This window comes from Trifolium pratense, linkage group LG3 (assembly GCF_020283565.1).
Source record: "Trifolium pratense cultivar HEN17-A07 linkage group LG3, ARS_RC_1.1, whole genome shotgun sequence".
NCBI classification, from domain to species: Eukaryota; Viridiplantae; Streptophyta; class Magnoliopsida; order Fabales; family Fabaceae; genus Trifolium; species Trifolium pratense.
In genome coordinates this window covers 10,162,976-10,179,852 of record NC_060061.1, presented here as the reverse complement: position 1 = coordinate 10,179,852, position 16,877 = coordinate 10,162,976, and the positions used below count along the sequence as shown (strand labels likewise).

Genomic DNA, 16,877 nt, shown 5'->3' with positions numbered 1-16,877 from the left:
AGACAACTAAACCTCCGGTCACATCTCACAACCATCCAATAATTCTTTTTTGTTGTGCACTGTTCACTCAAATAAAAACGATTGAAAGATGCGGATATCAAACCGGACCACCTCCGGTGAAATATGCACCGGAGAGGATCTTGTTTCTTGTCTCAAGTATAAATTATCTAAATATCAAAATAAATCCTTATGCACCAATCACCATACATACAAGACAACAAGTTGTTCACTATCTTAAAAACTTGTCATGTGTTGTTCTATTCTATGTTATTTTCTCCGATATTTGTATTTTTCAAACCAAATGACTTGCTATGTTGATACTTGGTAGCCTAAAACAAATTTTACAGTGAGATTTTTAAAATTAAAAATTGAAACAAAGTTTATAAAAAATTCAAGATTTGAATCTGCGTCAAATAGCATTTGAGACCTTGAACTTGACCAACTAAGTTAAACAAACTGTAATTTGAGTATATTCCTCTTAAGGTCTTATGTTCAATTTTCTCTGACGCCAATTTTGGTGGGTCAGTCCATACAGAATAAAAAACTATGGCTTTAAATAGGACCCCCACAAGTGGACAGTGAGATTGGTCTCATTGAATTAATCGGTCCTAAGAGCGGATATCAAGATTGATTTTTGTTTTTTATATATATATTTGTAAATAAATTCAACATTTTAAAGTTTTTTTGAGGTCTAAAGCTCTAAAATCCTTGATTGGGCTACTTTGGGTTTTTGGCAGAACTTGTTGTCGGAAAATCCAATTGAAATTTTAATAAGCTCTAAACTTGTTGTCGGAAAGTCCATATAGAGCAAAAGTATTCTGGCTTTAAATGAAGCTCCCGCAAGTGGGTGGTGAAATTGATTCTCTTGAATTAGTCGGTCTTAAGGCCGGATACCAAGTTTTTTTTTTTAAAAAAAATGTTAATAAGCTCTAGTTAGGAGTATTATCTTAGGTAAAACTTTTGCCAATGAAACAGTTTCAAAATTCTCTAGTCTTATCTTATTTTAAATGATTCTAACATTTTTTTTCTATGAAGAAATTCTTGTGGTTTGGTTTTTACTTTTAAACTGAAAAAGTCAACAAATACCAAATTTACACACAAAGATGTCCATTAGTTTCAAATTTCAATTAGTATTAATGCATTAGCTCTAAAACAAATTATGGTCATCTACACAAAAGGGAAAGAGGTTCCTATCCTATGCATTATATATTGTGAAATACCACTTTTGGGGTAAGTTTTGCAACTTAGCTCAATGTCCTTTTCACCCCATTAATAATCCTTTTCAGACCCCCCTCTCTTTTGTGCCCTACTTCATTTACTCATGATAATGCATTTTTGAAAACCAAGAAAAAAATCTCTAAGCTTTGTTAACTCTAAAGTTTTATTCCATCTTTATCCTTCCATTTTGATTCTCTTTAAACACACACCACTCAATTAGTGGGGATAGAAAGGGAAGAAAATATAAAATAAAATAAAAAAAACTATTAAATTAAGGCTTAACTTACAATCTTGGTCCTCCTATTTTCACTCATTTACGAAATTGATACCCCCATTTTTATCCCTTCATCTGACTTTTTTACTTAAAAATTATATTTTAATATATTTTAAATTATATCATACGAACCGGGTGGATTAATTATTTATATTTCATTAATTAAATTTTTATAAAAGAATAATTTATGAAATCAAAATCAATTTTTTTTTATTAAGTTTTCTTGTAATTCAGGACTTTTGATCATTTATTATCATCAGATTGTATGCCACATCATTTAAAATATGTTAAATAACTATTTTTAAATACAAAAATCTGATAGAGAGACAAAAACTGTGTGATTTTAAAATATAGCGAATTATTTTCGTAAGTTGACGAAAATAGAGGACCAAAATTGTAATTAATCGTTAAATTAAAAAAATCAATAAAATGCAGTTGAGTACATGTTGTTTCATATGCATAATTCATAAACCATCATGTATGAAAGGTGGTTTTTCACTTTATAAATAACCCTTCTTTAGCCCCTTTGCTTTCATTTTCTGATATCTCTTTATACTACTACATCTTAATATTATTTTTTTCTCTCCATTTTGTTACCTCACCAGGTTAGTGTTACTTAACAAAATAGAAACATCACTTCAAATCCTTTCTCAATGATTCCTCTCTTTTAGGTGTATAAAAAAAAAAAAAAAAAACCTCTTTTCACCTTGAAAACATGAAAAGTTTGTAGCTAAATAGCCCATGATTTAAAGGGTCTTTTCAAAGTTTCAATCTTTTTCCTTTTAAGATTCTTTCTAATCAAACCAAACTAGCTAAAACTAATTTAACAATCAATTTTTTCATGGTTTTTGTTAAGATATAGATTATATAGATTATAGACTCTTTGTTTGTGATGAAAAAATGTGTTGATGATGTTTTACTTTGATTCAGCTTGCAACAATGAGTTTTCCAAACCAATCCATGCCAGATTCTCCCCAAAGAAATTCAGCTTTGAAGAGTGGAAGGGGAAAGATTGAGATCAAGCGAATCGAAAACACAACAAATCGCCAAGTTACTTTTTGTAAGCGTCGAAATGGCTTGCTTAAGAAGGCATATGAACTATCTGTGCTTTGTGATGCTGAAGTTGCTCTTATTGTCTTCTCGACCCGCGGCCGTCTCTATGAATATGCAAATAACAGGTAAATTACTCAACAAATTTTCAATCTTTTTCTATTTGTTTGTTCTTTTTCTATTTTTTCTAGTTTTTGATAAGTCAAAGTTATGTCTTTGTTGCTTCTTTTTAGGAACAATAAAGTTATATCATTAATCTATATGTTTTCATGTTAATAGATCTTTTGAAGAAGTTAGTTATATGTTAATTTTTTCCTCTTAGTATGTCTGTTTTCTGCAACCAAAATTCACTTGAGTTTGTTTCTTCTATTTTGGCTTATTTTCTTTTCCTTCTATCAACTTTTTTAAGTCCATTTTTCTCTACCCTTTTCCTAGCTCTTGATTTTGGTGGGCACATAGATCTGGAATAACAGAAAAATTTATAAGCACTATGGTTGTTATAAGTTGTTTGTAGCATCAGTAAGGTAAGGATTTTGGGAAGATTTGAAAGAAGGAATGTGAGATCAGCCAAACCTTAATTTCCTTCTTCATTTTTTCTTAACTTTCCATTTTCTTTTTTCTTCTTTACCTTTTCTATTATGGCTAACAAAGCCTAAAGCAAGTTGAAAAAGCTATTTGGCAATGAGTTAAGTTAAATTAAAATAAATAAAATAATAAACATGTAATGAAAAGGTAAGGGTTATTTAGGGTTTGTGAAAAAGCTTAAAACTATAGTTCCTCATATATTATGCTGAAAAAAAATAAATCTTTTTTTAATTCATTACCATAAAATCTGATTAGGAACACTAACACCCAGATAAAGGTTTTTCCCCAAATCTTAATTTCACCCACGTGCAAGATCTCTGATTGGATAAACATTAACCCTAGAAATTAGGGTTTCATTAAGCTTCTAATTTTTGAGATGGTACCAACTAATCAAGATGGAAACTTTCTTAAATTATAGTCAAAAGGGTATCCAAATCTCATATTGTCTTTTGGTTTCTCCGATTTCGGACACCGGAATTGTTATTTCTGGTTAATTAGGGTTTAAATGACTCACTAGCTAATCACTGATCATTTCAATTTTTTTTGTCTTGGTTGAATTGAAAGAATCTTATTCTTAGGTCATATCACAAGTGAATTCTCTCAGTTGATTTTTAACAAGTGAATTTTCTTAAAGTTGATCTTTTTTTTATAGCTTATAATTAATATTTTTCTTATCATAGGGTAAAAAAAACCTAAACTTTTTTAAATAGTTAGAAAACAACAAAAGAGAGAGCGATGATGTAATGAATAGGGTGGTTATGATAATTTTAGTCACAGACCGAGTTGGTTTGAATTATCTCAAGATGTTTCACATATATATCAAATCTGTGAAAGTAATAGACTGATGAAGAAAAAGGAAAGGTTTTTCTAAGCTCAATGAGTGTGAGTGTGGGAGAGTGAGGTAAATGAGGGCAGAGACAACGTACGACAATTTGTGACCAGCCAATGAAATTGTTATGATCAATTTTGTCTTCTTCCATGCAACGGGAACAACTGTTCCTGTACTGCTACATCTCTACAGCAGTGACTCAACCTATTTGGACGGCTGTGATTTAACCCAGACTTGCACATTCAGACAGAAAACACTCAAAAGAATATAATAAGGGCAAATAAAATAGTATTTCTTTTAAAAGATTATAGGAAACAACCATTTTTTATCTACATATTGTTAAAAACAAATTATATATTAGTTTTTGAATGTGTTGAAATTGTTAATGTATCTCTAATCTCTCTTATGGTAGTAACTTTTAGGACTAAATTATCGACAAAAAATAAATTTGAAGACTAAATTGATTATCTAAAAAACATATTAGAGGACCGTCATAATTAATAAAATAGATTTTTGTAGATGGAATTGCAATTTTCATATACTTAAAAGATGAGAGCAGATCGTCGCCATTGCAATTTATGTGTAGTTAAATAACAGTCATCGATCCTATATTACTTTGTGCGGTCAACATAATTGAAAATCAATTGAAGGATCGGAATATACATTGGACAGTATCCGGTAAACGATACCGGAGAAGATCGAGTCTCATTTAAAGACTAATGTGACAACTAGTTACATTTTTTTAGAACCAAAAATGGTGGTTTGTTGGAGAGTTAAATAAGTTTGGTGAATGAAGTGTCAAGGTGTGTAATAAACTGTAGTTGAGAGTATTAACCACTGTGTATGACATGGTTCCTTCATCCGGCAGAGAAAATAATTTAAAAAAGGTCTAAAAATGGTTGAACCAATCATATTTAGGAACCTGTGCCAGCGTGGCAGTAGCAGCCAATCAATGGCTCGACGAAATTAAGGTATCAGTGATAGCATATACTGAAAATGGAAAAAGATTTTTATCCATTTATTTTTATATACTGTATATACTATACTATTATTTTTTTTGAAAACACTGTATATATTATGTACCAGTGGCAGTATTAATGTTTTATTTTCATCACATCTAATCAACTTTTTTTTGGTTGATAAATAATACATCAAATCAACTTTGACGTCAAGGTTTGAGTTTAAGGAATAAGATCTTTGGATGTGAGTTTTTCAAGATTGCGTTTTAAGGTTCAGTTTACTGAACCAACTGGATGATTTGACCACAAATTATATGACTAGTTTCAAATTGACTTACTCCTAAGTCCTAACTTTACTTTTTTTGTTTGTTCTTGTTCAACGAGAAATTGCAATATTTGGATAAAGAGGTAATGTAGAATGGAATCTATTTATGATTAAGAACTTTATATGTTTATAAAGATAATACAAACCTTAATAATTATAACTATATAACTCAAACCTTGGTAAGTTATGTTTTGTTACTCTAAGTTAGTGTGTATCTTTGGTTTTGCATGACAGATAGATTGTATGTTTGAAAAGTCTTTCGATGGTCGTGATTTTATAGAAGCTAAAATATCCAGAAACAAGTGACCGCGCGTTTTCACCGTGGTTTGCAAAGTTCTAAACACACTAAAAATCATGATATTTTGGTGATTTTGTCAAACTCGACGTAATAAAAAAAATGTACTTAATTTTTAACCTAGTTTGTACATGTTTGATTGCGCGCGTTGGTTTAATATTTTTTAATTTTCAAAGCACTTTGAAAGTGACCTTACCTAAGCAACAATTTTCATAATGATAATTAAGAATTCAGAAATCTTTTGTCCCTAATTGGATGCCATTGCCAAACCTTACTTAGCATAATACATAATGAACATGATTTGTAAATGATATTATATACTAATTTTCAGTGTGAAAGCATCTATTGAGAGGTACAAGAAAGCATGTTCAGATACTTCTGGTGCTAAATCAGCTTCTGAGTCTAATGTTCAGGTATGATCATTATTTGTTCACAACAATTATAAACTTATAATAAATATCTATAGCATAAAAAGAAAATTGTAAGCAATGTAATGAATAAATAAACTAACCCCTTTAAACATGACTTCTTAATCTCAGTTTTACCAGCAAGAATCTGCCAAACTGCGAGTCCAAATCAGTAATTTGCAGAATCACAACAGGCAAGTTGATTTATTCTTTATATAGTTTCATGCAGAAGGGATCTTAAGTCTTAACCATTTTAAATGTTTCTATTAAATGATGAAAATGTTAATATAATAATGCAGGCAAATGATGGGTGAAGCTTTGAGCAATATGAATGGTAAGGATCTCAAAAACCTTGAGGCTAAATTAGAGAAAGGAATTAGCCGAGTTCGCTCCAAGAAGGTACTTCTTATATAATCACAAATTCTTAATTTTGGTATATTTTAAAAGAATAGATTATGCTATATCCTAATGATAGATACTAATTTCTTCCTTCTTATTTTGTTTGTGCCTATCAGAATGAAATGCTGTTTGCAGAACTTGAGTACATGCAGAAGAGGGTAAGTAAATATTTTCCTTGTATTCATCTTTTAATAATTTTTTTCAACTTATATGTTCCTGTGTTTAATCTATTGATTATGTGCATTACTAGTCATGTCAACTAATTACTTATAGCTTATAATTTGATTAGCTTGTAAACTAGTCTCACCAAAATTAAGTTGTTTTAGAATGAATTAACCTTCATATGTGAAGATATTGTTTGATAACAAATAAGATTTATACAATAATTTTGAAAGTATATATGATAACTAAAATGTACATATATATGGTTGCTACATACAGGAGATAGAGTTGCATAATAGCAACCAAGTTCTTAGAGCAAAGGTTTGTTATTATCTCTCTGTCCTATATATATGTTTGTTTCCATCATATCAATTATTACTAATTATGGCATTTTATTTTTGTTTATTGTGTATATGTAGATATCAGAAAGTGAGAGGAGCAACCATAATGTCAATGTGTTTCCTGGAGGCACAAACTTTGAATGTATGCATGCTCAGCAGCAGCAGCAGCAGTTTGACTCTCGCGGCTACTTCCAAGTGAATGAATTACAACCAAATGATCAGTATGCTAGGCAAGACCAGATGTCTCTTCAATTTGTGTAAGCTAATTAGCTCCCTTGCTATATCCTTCACATTCATTCTATATATAAATAACTTTATGATAATTATTTTCATTATTACTTTATGTTAAATGATATCTGTTATCTGCTAATTAACTAATTTCATATCTTATAGTGTTCATATATTCAAAATAATCAAACATGAAATCTAATTAGTACTCTTTTACGACTCTCTTATGCAGTTGATGTGTTCGCGGCGCGCTTGAGAAGGGAAAGACTTAGATTTTCTGTTATGCCTAAAGAAAATATAAGCAGAACTATATATGTGAATGGGATCTATCTATCTATCTAGTGGCTTTGTAGACTTTCATAAGCTTAATTAATTACTCGTTATCTTTTATGAAAGCTTCTATGATCTATTTAGCATGTGTACTAATTAAGACACTAAGTATGGAGATTACACATTAATTAGCTTGTTTGTGTTGACCTTAATCTACTTTCCATATTTACCATCATTACATCAAGCATAGTACTACTAAGTTATTGATATAAACAATCATCACTATGTAAATTGATTGAAATGGATGGGGTATAATTACCACAACATTTCCAATGAAAAATGTACCAATTAATTACAATCTAAATTAACTCTAGTATATGAATGATTACTAGAGATCCATCTTGTTTGTTTACAATTTAACAAGATGACTGATATCCATTGGATATGCAAAGGATGGAGATGGAGCATGATAAGCAGTTTCTGCAGACAATTTGTTGACCATCTCAGAAGGATGAAATGCATCAAAAAATGGATGTAGGTCTCTTGCCCTGCATGGTTTCTCATCAGGGATACATTGCCCATTTGATCCCACTTTGCAACATATTGCAATATCTGAAATCCAAAGTTAATATTAATAGTATTATACAATGACTATACATCTGAAACCTAAAATAAACGTAAGAGATCAAATATGCAATTTAGTCTTATATGATCAATGTTTCTATACCTGTTAGCTTTACATCATTAGATTTGGAACCACCAATTAGGATAAATTTGGCATCAGGTAATTCTTTGTTGAAACGGTCAACGAGGGCTCTAAGTTTGTCATTGAAAAGTTGTGCTGCATTATTCTCTTCTTTGATACACAATGAATTATTTTTCCCATGGGTAGAAATTTCATGTGGAATACAACCTAGAGGGCCCAATCCAACCAAAGAAAACTTTCTTGCTCCAAGCTCATGCAGAGCCTGCACACAAATCAGATAGCAATTTGAATTCTGCTAAATTTATTTGGCGTTTACATGATTAGCGGAACCAATTTAAATTTCAACCGATAAAAATGTGTGTATCAAAAAAATGTGTTGTTAGCACTCCTCAAGCATTAATTCAGTTGGGGCAGAATCCAAATGGTTTGAACTTTTGAAACATGGGGATCCATAACTTTGACCACTAAAGCTTAGTCCACAACACTTCACTAATTGAGTTTATGCTAAAAATGCAACAAGTATACACCTTTAAATAAGTTGAATGTTCTTTGACAAGAGCTGCAGCATACTGGTCAGCAGTGTATTTTCCATTACTTGGATAAAATTGTGGTAGGAAGTAATTGTTAAGGTAATCATTGCTTCCTATATTCACATAATATAAGCACTTATTTAGGTGTTCTTGCACTTTTTCACTTCCAAGTTTCTCAGTAATTTGGGAAACAATGTCTGTGTGATGTTGTACTTGCAATCCCATGCTGATATCTGGACCCTGCAACATTGCCAAAGTGACTAATAAAAGACATTTAGATGACATAATCAAATACTTGAAAAAATGTTACATTAACTTCTGTGTGACATGTTCTTGGAATTGAATGATATTAAAGTGTGAAGATAAATATAATTGTTGAATCAAAAGAGTTTGAGTTATACCAAGTGTGTTCCAGTTTCATTGCGAATCCCAGCTGCACCAGATGCATAGTTAACCCCTAGAACTATGTCTGCACCTTCTGTATTTGCATAGGGTGGTATAAAATTGGGAAATCCCAAAATTTGACCTGCAATAATAGAATCCTAAGTTCAATATAAATGGGAAAAAGAAAAAGAAAAGAAAAACTTGAAGAATGACTTGTGAAAATAAAATATATATGTGAATTTATCTTTTCCGTTGTTAACAAAATTTAGGAAACACAAATACAATTCAAAACCGTGTCCCAAACTGTTGGGTTTCAAGTGTGAGTAGTTAAGTCTCACATTGACTATGAATACTAATAATGCTGGATTTATAAGTATAAGAGAGGTGACTCGTGAACTTAAGATTTTGGGTGGAGATGTGGCGTCTCCCCCTCTTGTGGTCATGGAGTATTGGTTCGTTGTTTGTCCAGATGCTCTCTCGGACTCCCCCCAACAAGTGGTATCAGAGTCATAGTTTGACTTGGTGGGGGAGTGTGAGGTGACCAATGAACCTAATGCCTTAAGGTTTTGGTGATGTGACGTTTTCCTCTCTTGTGATCATGGAACATTGGCCCGTTGTTACTCCCGACGCTCCCCCAAACTCCCCAACACAAACTTATATTGAAATTCAAATCGAGGATTGTCAAAAGTGTTCATCGCACTTGTTTGGTCCTGCAACACATTCTCTAAAAACATGGTGAGACTACGTTCTCCAAAACAATGTGAAAAACCACATTGACGTAGAATTTGATTTTGTTGTTTGTACAAATTCTGGAATGCTCGTGTGTTCAAAACCAATGCAAAACCAAACACTATTATTAGCCCATGTGTTCAACCCACCACAGAAGAGCCGAAGATGCAGTCTTAAAATTTGGGTCGAACCTAACACAATTTTTACAAAATCAACTTATAAAACAAGGGTCGTCCACCACATATAAACACATTTTATTCGATACGAGACTTTTCAACATATAATAATTAAAGTATATGAGAAAATATTACTAATTATGTCAATTGAAGTCCGGCCATTGGTAAATCTTCCAGTAGGACCACCAGGAAAATCAATCCCATAAGGCATGTAATTAACTTTTGCATCAGTATTTAGGTTATTGTTGTTTCCACTATCTGATAATGAATCTCCAAAAATGAAAAGACAAGGTACTTGAGGCTCCCCAACAACACAATATATTGCACTTGAGAACAAAAAAATCACTACCAACCATAACTTAATCTCACAATCCATTTCAAAGAAAAAAATGTCAAAACTCAAAAAAGTTTGTTCTGATCCAAAATATTTGGAATCCAAACACAAGATTAATAGTGTAGCTAAATATATATAGAGAAAGGAAAGACAAAATTTAGCATAACCTTTGTGGATAAAATTTGTTGAAACAATTTGTGTTAAAGATTAGAATGCCACATATATAGTGAGAAGACTAGTTCAACTGTATGTGATGAATGTAACTACCTTAAAATTCTCAAATTAAGCAAAAACCAACAAATGTAAAAACAAGTTTATAGGTAACTATTGATTTCCGCTTAATTGTCATGTTTACCGCATACTTAGATATTCACCAAAAGTACAAGTGAACATAGCTACAAGCCTACAATTAAGCACAAGATAATGTTCCTTATTCTTCACAAATTATTCACAAAATAGAGAAGGTAACGTTTGGATTACAATATATACATAAAATCATAATTCAAAGTAATTACACGTGTTTATGAATGTATATATGTTCACAGCTTTTAAATTGGCCAATTTTCGACTCAAATGATATTGAACCGACCAGTTTGATCTACAGTATGATTCTGAAGACGTTGATAGAAAGAAACAAGACAATATATGTTACGTTGTACTTGTACATTTAGGGCCCGGTTGGTGCACAGGATAAGAGACAGGATAGGATAACTATATCATATCCTGTCTCAATCCAGTGTTTGGTGACACAACAGGATATGATAAGTTAATCCTGAAACTTATCCTATCCTGTTTCTCTAGTTAAAATCTTTATCCTGAATTTGAGCTGGATTACCAGCAGGATAGGATAAGAAAAAAAAAATCGTTGATTTATTCTATAAAATATATTTTAAAATAAAAAATTGAAAATTAATAAAATAATTTGATAGTAAATTAATAATAAAATAATTATTTTTTAAATATATATGTGATTTTCTCACAAGGATAATTTTGTAATTTATATAATCTAAAAAATCAAAATTCTCCTAAAATTACAATATTTTAAATTAAAATAATTATTAAAAAATTGCAAAATAAGAATATTAATTTAAATTTAATAACAACTTAAATATAATTCTTTTGCAATGGTAGTTTTATTATTTACATATATCATATATTTATATATGTGATTACTTTTTCTTTTTGTACAATTACTTATTTATATTTTTATTTATAAAATTCAAAGTATTACAATATAATTTTTAACAAATAACAATTGTTTTACGAGGGTAATTTTGTCATTTAAATATGTTATGTATCTTATCATATTGGTATGAACAAATATGTATTAAAAATATGATATAATAATTATCATGTTTGTTATTCTGTGTGCACCAAACACAGGATAGGATAACTGAGGATAACTGTTATCCTGCTGATATCCTATCCTATTACTATCCTGTTGTATATCCTATCCTGTCACTAACCTATCCTGCGCACCAAACAGACTCTTAGTCACGCACAAAAAATACTAGTAATAGTACACTAATTAATTGTATTTGACACATTTTTACATAGATTTAAAAGCAAAAGTTGAAATGTTCTGAATGATTTTGGACGAAAATTTAGCAAGGACCATTGATAAGCCAACATAGTCTTTTGTGAAGACATTTATGAACACTTAGCATATGAATATGTAACAACAAAGATAGAAGTCAAAGAACATTTAAAATTCTTAATTCTTCAAATGAAACAACACACTCCAAGAACATTAACTATGGTAGTGACAGAATTTAATTTGCTACTGGCAAGACCATGTTCATAGATCACATCTGAGCTAAGCGGCTAATATCGGTAGGATAAGCATCTGATGGAGATTGAGCATTGTAAGCTCTTTGAGCAACAACAACATTTCCAGCTTCAGTTGGATGAAAAGCATCCCAAAACAAATACTCTCTTCTGTTGTCACATGGTGTTTGCATTGGTAGACATGTTATTTGACCATTGTTCCTTCCTACTCCACAGCATCCACTGTTTGTATTGGTAAAACCTGAAAATTAAATTGATGTCCATAAGGTAACATATTCGTATGTTATTTGATTCTAAGGAAAAAGTGATTAGAAAAATGTTAGGACTATTGAAAAAACCAAGCCGCACATTGATTAAAAGATAAGACCTGACTAGTTTGTAAAGAGTGGCACCCTCACCTTACACGCCAGTTTTGTAAGGTTGAGTTAGATCCAACTTCTAATTCTAACATAGTATCAAAGCTTAATTTTTTGGGCCACCCACCATTTATATCCGCATACCAAGCCCAATAGTGTTGGGCGTGAGGGGGTGTATTGAAAAAATCAAGTCTCACGTTGATTAAAGATAAGACCGGACTATAGTTTATGAAGAGTAGCACCCCTCACCTTACAAGCTGGTTTTGTAAGGGTAAGGTTGAGTTAAGCCACGTTGCAGAAACATTTGATATGCAGAGTGTGGGTTCAAACTCGCAATTCAACATTTGATATGTCAGCACGCGGGTACGAACCCACAATTCACCACTTAACAACACTCAGCGTGTGAGTTTCGCACCTAGATTATATAAAATAAAATAAAATTGTTAAGGAAAGAAATTAAATTACCATAAGCTGTAGGGTTGCTTATAATATCTTGGAAAATACCATAAGAATTTATGTAGATAAGTTTTGCATCAGGAAGCTGATTGTTAAATTGATCAACAACACCTTTGAGTTTGCTGTTGAAAATTTGGTTTGCTGAATTGATAGTCTCCACACATGTTACACCATCTGGGCTTCTCATGGCCAATTCATTTGGGCTGCATCCAATTTGACCAATCCCAAATAGTACCATTTTCCTTGCTCCATAACTATAAAGAGTCTGAATCACAAACACAAATAGTTAAGCTTACAATTACTAACTTAATGAAGGTGATGAAATTGAAGTGGTGAAAGAAAAAGTGAGGTAGAGACATACTCTAAGTTGTTCAGTATATGATTGAATAAGATCATCAGCATACTCTTCTGGTGTATACTGACTGCCTGTGTCATAGAATTGAGGCATGAAATAGTTGTTCAAGTAATCATTGCTACCTAATCCAATTGAATAAATACACTTGTTCAAGTAATTTGAAGCTTGATCCTCAGTTCCTAGTAAATTTACAACTTGTGACACAGTGTTTTGGTAATTTTGCACTTGGCCACTAAAAGTAATCCGGCTTCCCTACAAACAAATCATCACTTTTAGAACATAATTTCAAAAAAGTGATGTTCAATGAAGCAAAACAAAACTATATAATATATGAGTTTAATTTTTATATACCGTCAACATATGACTTTAAAAGTAGTTATGATATAAAAGTCAAATGTTTTTAATAATATAACAATTGTGATTGATTGACGGTGTAAAAAAAATTATACTGAAGATGTATATCAATTAAATCCATAAGATATAGGAGTACCAGTTGCCGTCCGGTTTCCTCTCTAATTCCAGCAGCTGCAGAAGCATAATTTACTCCTTTGAGTATGGCATCATCACTAGCTGATGCATAGGAAGGAATGTAATCATCGAATCCCAGTAGTGCAGCTGTTAAATTTCTACACATAGTTAGACAACAGTAAAAAAAGTTTACTATGCACTTACAAGATGTGAAAGAATCAATACTTTATGCAAGAATATGTTCTAATTTAACCTTTTGTTGTTTTTTACCAAATCAGTTACTTTGGTAGTTATGGATCTGTTTGGCAGTATAAACTCTGCCTCATTGTGCACTTTCTTTCTTTACTTGCATTTCAACCTTTGTCAAAAATGTAAAAGTACTGTCTTAAATTGCATATTTATTGCCACCAAACTGACCCATGTGCATTGAATGGAAATTTTAAGGCCAGCCACAAGATTCACACTCATGAGGTGTAGTAGCATCATGGTTCTGTTTGTGTTTTATCAAATAGGCTAGTCGTTATAAATTTACTTTTTACGGTGAATAAATAGGAGTACCAGGATTTGGATTTGATCTCTACATATTACATGCAATGTCATTGCCAACTGATCTATGCTTACAGGAATGCATCATGATTCTGTTTTAGTTTTGTGTAAACAATATTATTTTCACTAGTAAAAAAAATTAAGGACATCCATGATACTTCTTTCTAGCTAGGTGATGAAAGTTTTTTTCCTCATAGCTAAACATATTCAAAACACTAAATGTGGATGCCTTTTTTAACTGAGATTCAAACATTGATTCGTTACGTTGTGAAAGTCTAGTTCATTCCGAAGGATTTGAACTATGTCCTTCAAAGGGATTTTACAAATTAAAGTTACTTCATCCGTTTCAAAATGCAAGTCACTTTGGCATTTTTACGTATATTAAAGAATTGCTAACTTTTGTGAATGTTGTCAAAAACTATATTCCCTCCGGTCACATTTATAAGCAAATTTAATTTTTTTGATACATTGAAAAATGAATGTATGTAGTCATAATATTGGTCATATACATGCATTCTTGAATGTATCAAAAAGTCAAATTTGCTTATAAATGTGACCGGGGGAGTAATGTTTTTCCTCATAGCTGATCATATTCCAAACACTAAATGTGGACTCCTTTTTTAACTGAGATTCAAACATTGATTTGTCACGTTGTGAAAGGCTAATTCATTATGAAGGATTTGAACTATGTCCTTCGAAGGGACTTTAAAAGTCTCAATATAGTTTATGATAACTTATCGATAAAAAACAAAATTAAGATGGCAAGGAAACAGACCTTAAAATTTTAAGAATATAAGTTTTTTTCTGAAAAGACCTTAAGAATATAAGTACTGGCTTTATTGATGTCATTGACCCATCATAACTGATTCTGACAAGGATGATTATTACATGGGAATTGGATTCCCTGCTATAACTGCGTGACGCGGTTACAACTCTCAGCCGTTAGATTTAAATTGACGGCTCAGATCATTTTAATGTGTAATTTGACTCTTCAATCTAAACCGTCCGATCTCAAATCAACAGTTGAAATTTATTACTGCGTTGAGCTGTGTGATTTGACTTTGCAATCTAAACCGTCCGGTCTTAAATCAACGGTTGAGATTTATTACTGCGTTGAACTGTGTGAATGTCCAACAGCAGCCAATCTTGATCCAGCATGCATGTGCAACTAGTTTAAGACTGGATAAATACTGTAGATTATACTCCTATATAGCTATTAATCATTTTTAACAGCATAATTACAATTGCATGCAAATTTTTTAAGCAAATTATATACAAAAAAAGTTGAAGGCTCTTACCAATTTCATCAACAGTAGTTTTCCCATTGGAAAACCTACCAGAAGGTCCAGCAGGGAAATCAATTCCATAAGGAAGGTAATCAGCTCTAGCCAAAGAGTTTAGTTCATTGTTGTTACCATTATCAACCAAAGAATCACCAAAAATGAAGTAACAAGGAACTTGTGGCTCAGCTCCAACACCACTCCACAAACTAAGTACTACCACAACCAACAATGCAAACATGTTTATGATGACATTAACAAATGCCATTGAAGCAAGAAATGGAAGGTGGTAGATAGATAGGGGTGTGTGAGTGAATGAGAATGAATGAAGTGTGTGAATGAGTAGTGTAAATATATATAGTGGAAAAGAATAAGATTAAAAGACATAAAGTATTAAAGTATAGTATTATGTAAAATAAACTTTTACAGTTGGGAGTGTAGATAGGGTGCATTAAATTGACGCGGATATAACGTGAGATTCAATTTCATAGCCCCACTAACAGAGTAATACTACTATTGTTCTTGTTGCCACCACCACCTCATTCATAGCCAATCACTCATTCATCTCACTTTAATGTACAAATTGGATAGATCCATCTTGCAGAGATGGAATGGTACTGTACTACTGTACAACTTGTTCAACATTTCTTCATTATTTTATTTTACTTTGTTAACACTTCGGATCTCAAGAGGAGAAGGAGTATGGTAATTCAGAGTTCGGTTGTAAGGTAGGTAAAGTTTGTCAAAAAACATTTATGTTAAATGAGCTTGGATCTCATACCAACAGTCAGTTCAAAGGATGTCCAACCACATTTATATACTAAATAGCTTAAGAATATAAGCAATGTGAGACTCCAAACAACTTCAACATCCACCCTCATACCTAGCGTGGACTTAGGTCCAATTGTCACATTGAGATTTTTAACCCGGCTCAGATATCATGTTAAATGAGATTGCATCTCATCCCAAAAACCAGATCAAAGAGTGAGGGTGCCAAAGTACATTTATACACTCAATAGTTCAGAAACATGAGCAATATGGAACTTCAACAGTTTACACTAGGAATCGAATTCGAATTCTCCTAAATAATTTGTTTTAAAAGGGGTTTATAGGGGTCGGGCCTATAGTTACATCAATGAGTTGCTTGAGTCAAATGTCTCATTACATTTCTTCATTATTTAAATGTGAGGTTATTGTTATTTTTTTTTAACAAGCCAAAATAAGGTGAGGTTATTAAAATGGTTAATAAACTCCCTTAGAACAAATTATTCGAGAGAACCCGAGTTCGATTTCTGGTGAAAACTATTGAAGTTGTTTGAAGTTTCACATTATTCAGGTTTCTGGACTATTGAGTGTATAAATGTACTTTAGCAACCTCATTTTTTGAGCTAGTTTTTGGAATGAAATTCAAACACATTTAACATGGT

At 31.7% G+C, this 16,877-nt stretch overlaps 3 protein-coding genes across 4 annotated transcripts; 1 reads left to right on the top strand and 2 right to left on the bottom strand.

Moving 5' to 3' along the window:
• Positions 1–1,960: 1,960 nt before the first annotated feature.
• Positions 1,961–7,533, top strand: LOC123917850 (agamous-like MADS-box protein MADS1). 2 transcript variants are annotated; one of them, XM_045969724.1, is made up of 9 exons: positions 1,961–2,097; positions 2,423–2,670; positions 5,867–5,948; positions 6,075–6,136; positions 6,242–6,341; positions 6,458–6,499; positions 6,783–6,824; positions 6,923–7,101; positions 7,305–7,533. In XM_045969724.1, the coding sequence occupies exons 2-9, from the start codon at positions 2,432–2,434 to the stop codon at positions 7,306–7,308; spliced, it is 750 nt and encodes a 249-aa protein (XP_045825680.1). In that variant the 5' UTR covers positions 1,961–2,097; positions 2,423–2,431; the 3' UTR covers positions 7,309–7,533. The 2 variants fall into 2 exon arrangements, with proteins under 2 accessions (XP_045825680.1, XP_045825681.1); XM_045969725.1 differs by lacking the exon at positions 6,783–6,824.
• Positions 7,534–7,751: 218 nt separating this feature from the next.
• LOC123917849 (GDSL esterase/lipase At1g29670-like) lies at positions 7,752–10,243 on the bottom strand. The gene is made up of 5 exons (XM_045969723.1): positions 10,003–10,243; positions 8,980–9,104; positions 8,576–8,818; positions 8,070–8,310; positions 7,752–7,954 (listed from the first exon to the last, which is right to left on the bottom strand). The coding sequence occupies exons 1-5, from the start codon at positions 10,241–10,243 to the stop codon at positions 7,752–7,754; spliced, it is 1,053 nt and encodes a 350-aa protein (XP_045825679.1).
• A 1,575-nt stretch (positions 10,244–11,818) lies between these two features.
• LOC123917848 (GDSL esterase/lipase At5g45670-like) lies at positions 11,819–15,793 on the bottom strand. Its single transcript, XM_045969722.1, has 5 exons — positions 15,469–15,793; positions 13,647–13,771; positions 13,163–13,408; positions 12,811–13,066; positions 11,819–12,230 (listed from the first exon to the last, which is right to left on the bottom strand). The coding sequence occupies exons 1-5, from the start codon at positions 15,716–15,718 to the stop codon at positions 12,007–12,009; spliced, it is 1,101 nt and encodes a 366-aa protein (XP_045825678.1). The 5' UTR covers positions 15,719–15,793; the 3' UTR covers positions 11,819–12,006.
• Positions 15,794–16,877: the final 1,084 nt, after the last annotated feature.

Coding starts and splice junctions, on each gene's coding strand:
- LOC123917850 (XM_045969724.1), top strand. CDS start 2,432: ATGAGTTTTCCAAACCAATCCATGCCAGATTCTCCCCAAAGAAATTCA. Junction 6,342..6,457: donor GCCGAGTTCGCTCCAAGAAG/GTACTTCTTATA, acceptor TGTGCCTATCAG/AATGAAATGCTGTTTGCAGA. Junction 6,825..6,922: donor ACCAAGTTCTTAGAGCAAAG/GTTTGTTATTAT, acceptor GTGTATATGTAG/ATATCAGAAAGTGAGAGGAG.
- LOC123917849 (XM_045969723.1), bottom strand. CDS start 10,243: ATGGATTGTGAGATTAAGTTATGGTTGGTAGTGATTTTTTTGTTCTCA. Junction 9,105..10,002: donor GACTTCAATTGACATAATTA/GTAATATTTTCT, acceptor CTATTATTGCAG/GTCAAATTTTGGGATTTCCC. Junction 8,311..8,575: donor AACATTCAACTTATTTAAAG/GTGTATACTTGT, acceptor ATTTGTGTGCAG/GCTCTGCATGAGCTTGGAGC.
- LOC123917848 (XM_045969722.1), bottom strand. CDS start 15,718: ATGGCATTTGTTAATGTCATCATAAACATGTTTGCATTGTTGGTTGTG. Junction 13,409..13,646: donor AGGAAACCGGACGGCAACTG/GTACTCCTATAT, acceptor ATTTGTTTGTAG/GGAAGCCGGATTACTTTTAG. Junction 12,231..12,810: donor AAGCAACCCTACAGCTTATG/GTAATTTAATTT, acceptor TTTAATTTTCAG/GTTTTACCAATACAAACAGT.